At 46.1% G+C, this 12,649-nt stretch overlaps 1 protein-coding gene across 2 annotated transcripts in view; it reads left to right on the forward strand.

Annotated features, from left to right (window-relative positions):
- Positions 1–1,820: 1,820 nt before the first annotated feature.
- ADCY8 (adenylate cyclase 8) overlaps positions 1,821–12,649 on the forward strand; it is a 184,935-nt gene continuing 174,106 nt past the window's right edge. For both annotated transcript variants that reach the window (XM_083144870.1, XM_083144871.1), the window contains exon 1: positions 1,821–3,618. In XM_083144870.1, coding sequence (XP_083000996.1) covers positions 2,698–3,618 — 921 coding nt within the window. In that variant the 5' untranslated portion in view covers positions 1,821–2,697. The remainder of the gene's footprint in view (positions 3,619–12,649) is intronic.

Below are 12,649 nucleotides of genomic sequence, written 5' to 3' on the forward strand. Positions count from 1 at the left end.
AGTAGTGTCACACAGTAAATGTCCCATACTCACATTACACCATACAGTAATATCCCTTATTCACATTACACTGAATAGTAGTACCCATTATTCACAGTAGTGCCCATTATTCATATTACACCACACATCAGTGCTCCTTATTAACATCAAACCACACAGTAGTATCCCTTATTCACATTACACCATGCAGCAGAGTACTTTATTCCCATTAAACCGCATAGTAATATACTTTATTAACATTGCATCACACAGTAGTGCCCCTTATTCACATTACATCAAACAGTAGTGTCCCTTATTCACATTAAACAACACAGTAATACCCCATATTCACAATACACCAAACAGTAGTGTAAATTATTCACTTTACACCATACAGTAGTGTCAACACACAGTATTGACATTTATACACGTTATGCCCCAGCTTAGTGCTCCTTTTAAAAATTATGCCAAACAGTTATAGCCCTTACACATGTTATGCCACACAATAGCACACAGGATGTTATCCCTCACCATATTACACCACACAGTAGCATTGTGTGCCTCCTGGAGAGGATCATGTTGGGAGGTATGTATATGTAGTGTGTACATCATAGTTGCCTACCTGGCCCTCTCCAATCATACATTATCAGGGAAGTCCAGGAACAAAGCATTTTCTTCCTCATAGAGAGGGTCAGGGTGGCAAGTATGGTGTACATATGTGCAGTGTTAGCATGTAGCTGTGTGTGTAGAGTATCTGTAGCCATGTGCAGTACTAGCATTTAGCTGTGTATGTGGCCATGTGCAGTGTTAGCATGTAGTTGTGTATGTAGCCATGTGCAGTGTTAGCATGTAGCTGTGTATGTAGCCATGTGCAGTGTTAGCATTTAGCTGTAGCCATGTGCAGTGCTAGCATGTAGCTGTGTATGTAGCCATGTGCAGTGTTAGTATGTAGCCATGTGCAGTGTTAGCATGTAGCCATGTGCAGTGTTAGCATGTAGCCATGTGCAGTGTTAGCATGTAGCTGTATCTTTAGCAATGTGCAGTGTTAGCATGTAGCTGTGTATGTGGCCATGTGCAGTGTTAGCATGTAGCTGTGTATGTAGCCATGTGCAGTGTTAGCATGTGCTGTGCATGTGGCCATGTGCAGTGTTAGCATGTAGCTGTGCATGTAGCCATGTGCAGTGTTAGCATGTAGCTGGGTATGTAGCCATGTGCAGTGTTAGCATGTAGCCATGTGCATTGCTAGCATGTAGCTGTATCTGTAGCCATGTGCAGTGTTAGCATGTAGCTGTATCTGTAGCCATGTGCATTGTTAGCATGTAGCCATGTGCAGTCTTAGCATGTAGCTGTATCTGTAGCCATGTGCAGTGTTAGCATGTAGCTGTGTATGTGGCCATGTGCAGTGTTAGCATGTAGCTGTGTATGTGGCCATGTGCAGTGTTAGCATGTAGCTGTGTATGTGGCCATGTGCAGTGTTAGCATGTAGCTGTGCATGTGGCCATGTGCAGTGTTAGCATGTAGCTGTGCATGTGGCCATGTGCAGTGTTAGCATGTAGCTGTGCATGTAGCCATGTGCAGTGTTAGCATGTAGCCATGTGCAGTGTTAGCATGTAGCTGTGTATGTAGCCATGTGCATTGTTAGCATGTAGCCATGTGCAGTGTTAGCATTCAGCTGTATCTGTAGCCATGTGCAGTGTTAGCATGTAGCTGTGTATGTAGCCATGTGCATTGTTAGCATGTAGCTGTGTGTGCAGGGGAACTTGCATTGCTTGGGGGGACAGCAGCAGAGTGTAGAATGACGTCATCTCGGTCACCTGACTCAGAGCCCCCCTCCTCCTCCAGCCGGGCTTGCTCCGGTAATCCAGCAGCAGCAGCAGCATTCTCTCCTGTAGTCCCGGCTGCTGGCCGCATCGCTCTACCCGGAGCCCGCACCGGAATGCAGAGTCTGCAGCTTCCCCGGACACAGTGACCCGGGCAGCGGGGAGAAGTTGGACTCTGCAGCAGATCAGATGCCCAGCTGGGGTGCCCCCCGGAGCCGGGCAGCAGCACCCTGTGCTATTGGGTGGAGGGGGAGTGTGGTGCATGCTGCCAGCAGGATGGAGGTGCCCTGCCATGGATTGCACCCCTGTGCACACAGCAACGACCTCCAGCATCTGACAGGTCACCCCTCATCCATACCCCAGCAGTGTCCCCTGTAACTTCCCACACTCTGCCATGCATGCCTATAATAACCAGTTAGACCTGGCACCTGCACCCCGGCTCCTCCTGCTTCCTAATGACCTTGCTGATTCTTGCTGGAGATAAGGTGCAGTCAGTGTCCTGCAATCCAAGGTCAGTATAGTCATCAATATACTCTCCCTGTACCCCTATTATGTGCATGGGCACACTGCATGAACAGATGCCCCTCTGTGTGCTGGACTCTTGGACTCCAAGGCTGATCCCAGTTTTCTGGAAGATCTGATGTTGCTTTGCAAATTAAATCCGGATATCAGATTACCCTTTGGCAGGTTGGCTGCAACAGTTCATAAAGATGAAGGTACTTAGAACCTGCTCCAGCAATGCCCGTCACAGCATCCTGCCTGCTCTGTGACTCCAAGACCTTGCGTTGGGATGATGAGCATCCAACCGGAATGCCACCCAGAGCATTGACCATCATCCGCAAGGTAGACCCGTAGCAAGTCGCCAGCCACACAGCTAGGCTGGGTACCATGCCCACAGATGTATTTCAGTAAACTTCAAAGGAGAAAACAACAAGAGCTGTACAGATCTACCATGGAGCTATCTGAGGTGAGGTGCTCCAGTGCCACAGATGAACTCTACACCATCAACAGGACCCCCACCATCAACAGCAACACAAGACCCAAGAGACTGCTTTGGCAGACCGCAGTCAGGCACATCACCGAGCAGAGGTTTATTAATGAACAAAGCAGCGCCAAGACCCTCTCGTCCGATGACTCCTACACCGCCAACGCCAACAGGCAGTCCGGCAAGATAGCCATCGGGGACAGGCACAACAATGGGGGCACCAAAGTCTTCCCCGAGAGGACCAGTAGCGACCTGGGCTTCCTGCACTTAGACTGTGCTCCCAGCAATTCGGATTTCTTTTTGAACTGGGGCTACACCTATAGAGGGGTCATATTCCCCACCCTGAAGAACTCTTTCAAGTCTAGAGACCTGGAAAGGCTTTATCAGCGATACTTTCTAGGCCAACGGCGCAAGTCGGAAGTAGTCATGAACATCCTGGATGTGCTGACCAAGCTCACCCTGCTGGTCCTTCATCTCACGTTGGCCTCCGCACCTATGGACCCCATCAAAGGCATCTTGTTGGGCTTTTTCACTGGGATCGAGGTGGTGATTTGTGCCTTAGTAGTTGTCAGGAAGGACACAACCTCTTATACATATCTACAGTTCAGTGGGGTGGTGACGTGGCTAGCCATGGCTACCCAAATCCTGGCAGCTGGTCTAGGATACGGCCTTTTAGGGGACGGTATTGGCTATGTACTCTTCACTCTTTTTGCTACCTACAGCATGCTTCCATTACCCCTCACCTGGGCTATATTGGCTGGATTGGTAACTTCCCTTCTACAAATCGTGATGCAGTTGGTAATTCCCAGGCTTGCAGTGACTTCCATAAATCAGGTAACTGGCATGTGCATGGCTTCCTGATACTTTCCACCTGGACAAACCATGTTGGGTGCGAATGCATTTATTGTTTTTGCATGCAGGGTAAATACTGGTCAAAATACTTTTGCATCAAATATTTCTTTTTGCAATTTACATTTGAGCTAGGACCCCCCCCCCCCCCCAACTCTATTCCTCGCTGAACAATTCAAATTGACTCCACCTGCAGGACAACATGGTCTTGCCAATGGTCAAAGTTACTTGCTCTTTTTGGTTTTGCGCCCAACACAGATTAAGTCCCCAGGGAGAACACAAGAATAGGAGGGTTTATTTGGGGGGGGTGCACTAGGATAACCCATTGAACAAATGGGATCTGAATCAGTAATTTAGGATATAGTAAAACAATATCTGGTGTGGGACTATCTCAAGTGTATTAGTCCACAGGGTGATTTGTCCCTTCACCTTCTAGGGATGGTCAGGAGAACAGTAGTAAATACTGTAGTAGACCAACATTCGCAGTAGGCATCATCCATACAGATTGCGTTCGTTCAAAATTCCCTTTGTCTGCAAATCTGATGACTTTCTCTGCTCAGATCCTATCAATCTCTATAGCATCATATTCTACAGATTCTAAAAAAATAACCATTGGGGAAAAATAATGGTTCGTAAAGGTTTTCCTCAGCCATTCGTAAAACGCATGCCGCCGAAATAAGAATTATCGGTCGGTGGCGCAAACCTCATAGTATGTCAATGCATTTGTAATCAGCGACTAAATCCGTGTAGATTATCCATATGTACCCTTACCATCGCACTAGGCAATCATTGTCATGCCATAAGAATACTGACTGTCTCTTCCAGTGGTTCAGCAACACACTTGTCTTTTAGGTCAATTAAAAGATCTCTCAGACTTCCCTGGCGTTTGAATGAAACATTTACAGCCAGAGGTTATGTCTGCTGGATTAATGGGAGCTCTCCGATGTTCTGGGTCCTGAATCTTCAGATTGTTTTACAGTGATTAAAATAATGATTTGTTGCGGCTCCCCCTTCTGGTCAGCCTCAATCCGCACTCATCATTTCCTAATTCAGTGTACAATAGACAGACATCCCCCCCCCATGCAGATTCATCTGCTGTATATATAACCTCATTCTCTACAGCTAATGATGGGATTGGGTCATGTTTGAAGTGTGCAAGTATGGAGTGTAAGCACCCCATTGATAAAACGTATACGGTGTATGATTATAAGCTTCTTAAAATCCCATCCTAGGCGGATAATCGGTGGAATAATTGCAGAGTCCTTCTGCAGAATGCAGGTTTAAAGACAAAGGTTTTTCAATTAGGTCATTTAAAGATCTCAAGTGCGTTGCTTGCACCTTTAAGATACTTGAATAAGGGGTTAAACCGCGTACAGTAGGAAATACCTCTGTCCTGGAACCTGCACCGTACTGTGTTCATGATACAGATCTTATAGGTGCAGCGGTCCATTGAGACGAGCAGACGGTGTAAGCCAGCACTCCTGGTTTTGTGAATGGGCTGCAATAAACCTGTAGTGTTGCTGAACCAATCAATGTTTCTCTTGTAATTCATCACTTCCCGCCCCTCGCTATAAGGTCACCGTGTCATCACTGAGCATCCTTATAGATTTAATGTATGGGGGGCTGTCGTTGATCCGTATCACATATTCTGGTTTCACAGGGCGATCCGTCTTCATATGGAATAGTATATGAATGGGACCGCATTGCTGCTTTTTCTAGCATTAGAATAAATGTCAGTTCATTTATATGTGACAAATATCTGTTAGATATCTATTGTGTGTGCTATGGCCAGAAACTCTATGATTCCTGGTATTAAAGGCGATACTAGGCATTTTTCTCCGAACTGTCCAACGGCCTCAGCAATGTAAAGAGAATAACTTATAACATATACCCGGACCGTTGGGGTGCCTTGAGGACCACGTTTGGGAACCTCTGCCCCCAGCTTCCTCAAGAATTTCTCTAATGAGAACCGAACTTCTGTCCAGTGAGGTTGTTTAATGACACTTGTAATGACCCATCTGGGGGGATGGGGGGAGGATGCCAGGGTGACCTCAAGGCTTCATTGTGGTGGGGGCAAGTGGTAATATTAAAAAGGTAAGAGGTAGATATATTAAAGATTGGAGAGAGATAAAGTGGAGTTATAAAGCATCCACCAATCGGCTCCTAGCTGTCATTTTCAAAATGGAAAGTGGAGAGAGATCAGGTGCCACCTGTAACATGGCAGATAGGAGATGTTTGCTTGGTATTTTATCTCTCTCCAAATTATCCCTCTCCAGGCTTATTACGTCTCCCCTTTACCTCTTTGTACTTTATCTCTCTCTCCTCGAGGTTGACAAAATTTAGACAATAAAAACCTGTTTTCTGTGTAAGAATGTATGTGTGTTCACAACTGTCCATTCGCATGCACAACTGTCCATTCGCATGCAGCCGAAAAATCATTTGATGGTCACGACCATCGAATGATTTTTTTTTTTTAAGCCGCTCGCTTGTCACATAATGGGTGCTGACGTCATGTGACAAGCCACCCGCCCAGTGCAGGCTTCGACAGTGTTTGTGCTGGGCGCACTCTCCAGTTTTGTGGGCACGCTCAGGAAACGCTGTGCGTTCCCATGGCACAGCCGTCTGCCCGCCCCCCTACACACCCCGCTCTGTGCAAACCCCTAGGCAGGAATTATCGCCAAAACGACCTGCAACATTAATCCCCAGACTGAATATTGTAAATCTCCGAGCCAACCTGAATCACCCCATTTGTGCACATCTTGATTCCAAATGTCAGTGTGTTACTTTATATGTATTTATTTTTGTCAATTTTAAATCTATTTTTTTTATATCGGCTCCTATACATTCCATTATTGTGGCTAGTAAATACACATCAGAAATCTTAGACTTGGACAAAATCATATTACTCTATATACAGAATGGTATGGAACGGCGTGATGACTTCTAATATCCTTGTAATGTACAGTTGGGTGAAAAATATATTTCTTTAAAAAGGTGTTTTTTAACCCTGAATGTTTTTGTACTTTTTTAATATTTCAAGCAGTGCGTTCATATCTTGTAACCACTGTGCTAATCTTAGTTTATCTTTAAGAAACCGGAGTTGACCGTACAATGTATAGATCTCATTAACCCATTAACATCGGCTGTTCTCTTTAGTTGACTTGAGTTGAATTTCCTTCCAATAACATCTTCTGTAAGGAGGTCCAGTAATCCGTCTTGGCGTTCTGCAACAATATGTTGTGTATTCCGTCGTATCATTTTATGAATGAGGAGTAAGTTTGGTCTGAATGAAATTCTTGGTGGAAATCAGCTATTTGTGCTACTGTAAGAACAGAAGAAATGTTTTACAATGCCGATTGAACAGAGGCATTTAATGGTAAATGGCATTTATTTCGTTCACAGGTCGGGTGTAAAATCAAGTGATAACGTAATATTAGCCGGTATCAGTAATTGATCGTTTTTCCCTGCATTGGGATGATAAGAGGCTTATAGGCATATTTTAATGTGCATAAAATATTCAGGGGCTTAAAATTGTCATTAACTCAGTACATCAGCAGGCTTACAGTCTCATTTATCACTGTAATTCCACAACAGCCCTTAATTGCCCCCCCCCCCCCCACCCCGTACCTGCTATCATTCACCTTCCTGAGCTGTGTGACCGTTTTTTTTTCCGCGTGGGTGTTTATTAGATATTATTTTTTACCAAATGCAGTTGTTTTTCTCTGTTCGGCAGTTGAGTGCCATGCTAAATAGGGCATACATAATATTTACCATTTGATGACTGATTGTATTCAGAAAACACATCAAAATGAATGATTCAGGGCTCCGAGCTGTCATTTCTACTTCTCTCCTTGCAATAAAATGCAATCTCGATGAAAGAGATATTCCGGCGACGTTGCTCGTAATAAATTAGATATGACATTTTACTGCTGAGATAGCAGGTTCCGTAGTGAACCCATTCATTATATACTATTAATGCACAATGATGTGGTAAGCTTTCAATCAGAGCTTCTCTCGTAAAGACTAAAGGCGCGGACGCACTAGATGATATATCGTTAACTAACTAGATCGTTATCAACTTTGTCCTTGCGCTGGACAAACGATATAGTGCACACACACTGACCGATATTGTTAAGGATCCACATCCAGAATCCTGCCGTCGCTGACAAAAACTTGACTGCATGTCCAGTTGAGGGGGGAGGGGGGGGGGGCGTTAATGACCGTAGGGAACGTGCATCGTTGATGATATTGTGCATGCACACTAGACATTATGCACAATAATCGTGGAGCAGTCATAGTTATCAGCTAAAGTGCTGCATTTCATGCCTTAGAATTGCAGTTCAAACAAGTGCGATTAGAGAGCAGTACAAAGCACAACTGTCTCTTCTCGGTGCATACACGCTGGGCACTAGGACCCATGGTCTTCAGGGAGGTGCGACCTCCTGCCGGATGTGCTACTGCACATGTGCAGAATGCAGCCATCTTTACTCTGGGTACAGTGTGGGACAGATAAACTAGAAAAGATCTCCCTTTCCCCTTTAGCAACAAATGTTCCGACCCTCACAGGGACTAGCGCTGAAGCTGTGGTTGACCTGTGTCTTCCGGAGACCGGGACGCCGCTACCCGCCACGCCCCCTGTGGGTTGCTACCTCTCCATCTGGATGCCATGCAGGAATGACTCAGAGAGTGTCAGCCCTGGAAGAGAGCGCCAGTATTAATTGAATGATTAGTCATTTCAGCCTGACAGTGGAGTCTGGTGGGGTAGCAGAACGCTGATTAGTACAGTACAATGTTTTAGTAGTCTCCGCAGTAAGTGCTAAGGGTAGGAACTTATGTCGTACTGGGGCTGTTAGTGAAGTAAAGGGCGGATTCAGGAGATAACTTAATTTTAGTATTGAACATTGGAAATATGTAATAAGCCCAATAAAGTATGTTCTCTCCACCTTTGTCATCCCACTCTCCAAAAACATTCTGGTGCATATTGACCTGTGTATTAATGTGGCGCTATATAAACAATTGCTAAAATAATCTAATATTTATTCATTTACAATTCACAGCATATTCGTACACATACACAGGTATTCGCTTGGCGGGGGGTGTTCAGCGAGCGCAGGCAGCTAATGTACGCTGCTTAGCGATCCGGTTTGAATTGCAAGACTGCAAGCTCCTCTGGAGCATGTCAGACATTAAATATTCTCCAAGAAGTGCTTTTGTGTAGATCCTGCATGAATAAAGGTTACAAAATACAAATGCTTTGTTTTCTGCTTATAAATTATTCATCTGTACTTTGCATGCATTTAAATGGCCTGGTCTCCATCATTCTCACATTATATATATATATATATATATATATATATATATATATATATATATATATATATATATATATATATATATATATATATATATATATATATATATATATATATATATATATATATAATGTAAGCTTCTTCCATACATTATGCCCAACCCTACCCTATACCGAGCCCAGTGGCATAACTATAAATGTTGCTCCCCCCAGCCAAAAAGTTTGTGGCGGCCCATCCCCCCCAGGCTCCTCTCCAGCATTTTTCCCCAGCGTGTGACGTGATGACGTCACACGCATAATGGAGAAGCTGAAGCAGGAGAGAGGAAGAGAGAGCAGCATACACTGCTGATTCCCTCGGCTCCAAAGCATCCCAGCACGCCCATCCTTTACACAGTAGCCAATAGCCGGCTCTGTGTACAGGCAATTGAATCAGGGGGGGGATTTGTCGTCTCTGCCGTGGCCGCATCCGCGCTGCGGCTGACTCGCCTCCGGTGCTCAGCCAGTGGGCAGTGGCAGGCAGCAGCATGTCAGTGCGTCGAGCGGGTGCTGGCGCCCACATAGACCCCACTGTGGCTTTCTCCCCCAAGCGGCAGCTGGGGCTGCCTTACAGTAGTTACACCACTGACCGAGCCGTCCACACTGATATAATACGGACCTCTCATCGAACCGTCAGAACAATAAATGAGCTTTCTTAGCAGGAGAGAAACTGATGCTCGCTCATTGGGAAATTGGTTATCCTCACAAGCCACGCCCCCTCATTGTCATCATGCAGGTGGCATGGAATGCATTCAGAAATCAAGGCCATCACCCTTACCTGATGCCACGCTCCGAATTGATGACTGTGTCCCCTAAGTGGCTGTTAGTTGGTACTTTTTGGGGTAATTCAGACCTGATCGCACAGCCGCAAATTCACAGTGGCCAGCAGTCGGGTAGTCCTGCCTTGTGAATTAATGTGTTCTCTGTGGGAATAGATGTGTTCCGCTGCAAGGGAATATGTTTGAAACCATTAGTAAGCTGCTCATCGTCAAATGATTTCGCCACTCACTGCAGGCCCTGGATATACATAGCGACTGCGTTGCGTACAGACATATCCGGCATGTTTTTGACGCCACACACCATCCCCTAAAACGTTTGGGCACGCCTGCGTTTTCCCCCGGCACTCTCAGTTTTTCTTCTGGCCCGCTTGGTGTTTTTCCTGGCGCAGCCGGTTACCACCCCCAGACGCCAGCTTTCTGTCAATCACCTTGCGTGTGGAGAGCACAAAAAAAAAAAATAAGTAGCAGGTTTTCATCGCAGGACGTACTTGCGCATATGTATTACGGGGCTGTACGCATGTGCAGTCTATCGATAATCAGCCATCGTTGTCAATTTGCGGCATTACGATCCAATCTTTCATAAATCTCCTCCTGTATGTTATGCTAATACTGTACATAGGGGGCGGTTGTGGTTAATTCGGTCACCAACGGGGTGGCTCTGCACATTATATTGTATTTGTGGCTGCAGCTGTAGGGGCGATCATTCGGCCGGGTGGCGTGCAGCATTTATGGGCTCCCTAAGTAGCTTAGACTGCTGCTTAGCAAGCTTTGCTGAATCAGGCCCATCGAGTTAAAAAAAAAAGGTACTTGTGTAGCTTCACGGTGGATCGCATCATATGCAAATTGTATGCAAATATCGCATGCGATTTACATACGATTCGATCTGCGCTGCGATTTAGCACTTCCCCACTATCACGACCTGTTCATACCCCACTATCCACGTCAGTATGGAGTTGATTTTATAAAGCGTGGGGAGCGGACATGGAAAACGAGCCCGAAGCACAGCGAGCCCCGCGAGGGAACATGGATTACTTGACGGGTATTCCGCGCCCCCTTGCCACGCTTTGGGCTCGTTTTCCGTGTCCGCTCACCACACTTCGGGCTTGGTGGCACACTGCGCTCGCCACACTTTATAAAATGAACTCCGCACCGACGTGGATAATGGGGGTATGAACAGGTCGGGAGGACACGTACTGGGTCCGGTCGCCACGCTTCAGGCTCATATGGATAGTGGGGGTGCACTAAATCGCATCGCAGATCGAATCATATGCAAATCCTATGCAAATATTGCATGCAATTTGCATACGATTTGCATGTGATCCGCTGGGACGTGGTGCCGTGAAACTACACAAGTACCAAAAAAAAAAAACAGATTTCAACTGAACAGAGGCGTAATGGGCTTAAAGTAAAACTGAGATTTTGTGCACGCACATTGCCGATATATTTACACACAAGTAAAATAACACTTTTTGGTACTTGTTTCCTATCTGGGCGCCCACTAAGTTAATTGCGCACCATGCTATTCTCCGTAGAGAAATCTGATCGCATCGCATCGTATACATACACGATATTGAACGATGCGATGCGATCCGATTCGATTTCCCATAGGAAACAATGTTAAATGGATCAATTTACCCAAATCAGCATAGGGAAGAATGGTAAATGTGCCAGAAACCCCAAAAAAACCCACAGAGCAGTGGAATGTCCCCCCAAAAGTAGTTGACGCCACCCCGCCATCAACGTGAACCCGAAGCGTGGCGAGCGCAGTGAGCCCACGAGGGGCGGCGGTACGCGTCCTCCGACCTTTTCATGCCCTACTATCCACTAGGGCGTGGAGTGAGAATAGAATAGTGTGGCGAGCGCAGCGAGCCACCGAGCCCGAAGCGTGGCGAGCGCAGCGAGCCCCGCGAGGGGACGCGGATACCTTCACATGTAAACGCGTCCCTTCGCGGGCTTCCCAGGTGTCCGCGTCGCCATGGACACCTGGGAAGCCCGCGAGGGGACGCGTATAACTGTGAAGGTATCCACGTCCCCTCGCGGGGCTCGCTGCGCTCGCCACGCTTCGGGCTCGGTGGCTCGCTGCGCTCGCCACACTATTCTATTCTCACTCCACGCCCTAGTGGATAGTAGGGCATGAAAAGGTCGGAGGACGCGTACCGCCGCCCCTCGCGGGCTCGCTGCGCTCGCCACGCTTCGGGTTCACGTTGATGGCGGGGTGGCGTCAACTACTTTTGGGGGGACATTTCAATGTTCAGGGGTGTTTTTGGCCCATTTACTATTGTTCCTATGATAATTTGGCTAAATTGAGCCATTTCACATTGTTTCCTATGGGAAATCGAATCGGATCGCATCGCATCGCATCGTTCAATATCGTGTATGTGTACGATGCGATGCGATCCGATTTCATTACGGTGCCGTACGTAGAAAACCTGGGCGCCCAGATAGGAAACAAGTACCCACTTTTTTTGATGGGTTTTGTAGCACAAACTAATTCAATTACACCCTAATCAGCCCTTTCATTACAAGGCTGCTATTGGTATCCTGGGATGCTCAAATTGCTTTTAAGCAACTTCTGTCTCTGATGTACAGATTTACTGAGTTATTAAAAAAGCGTATAGAATATGCATTTATATCTGCTGCAACGTACATCAAATGAAGCTCTGGAAATGACAACTGCATCTATATTTAAGATATGACAATGTTCCTTTAAACACCGAGCTGCCAATCTGTGACTGCTGCAATGTCGAGTCACATCTGCCCAGCCCTAACATTATATTATGTGTCCCTAAGGACATCGGGCTCTTAAAAGAAAAACAAGATGATTATTTTAATAAAAGAACATGTTGTAATCCCAGAGGGATTTATCTCAGTAATTCTTTCCAAGTCGCTA

Source organism: Crinia signifera, chromosome 5, assembly GCF_055691185.1.
Source record: "Crinia signifera chromosome 5, ASM5569118v1, whole genome shotgun sequence".
NCBI lineage: Eukaryota > Metazoa > Chordata > Amphibia > Anura > Myobatrachidae > Crinia > Crinia signifera.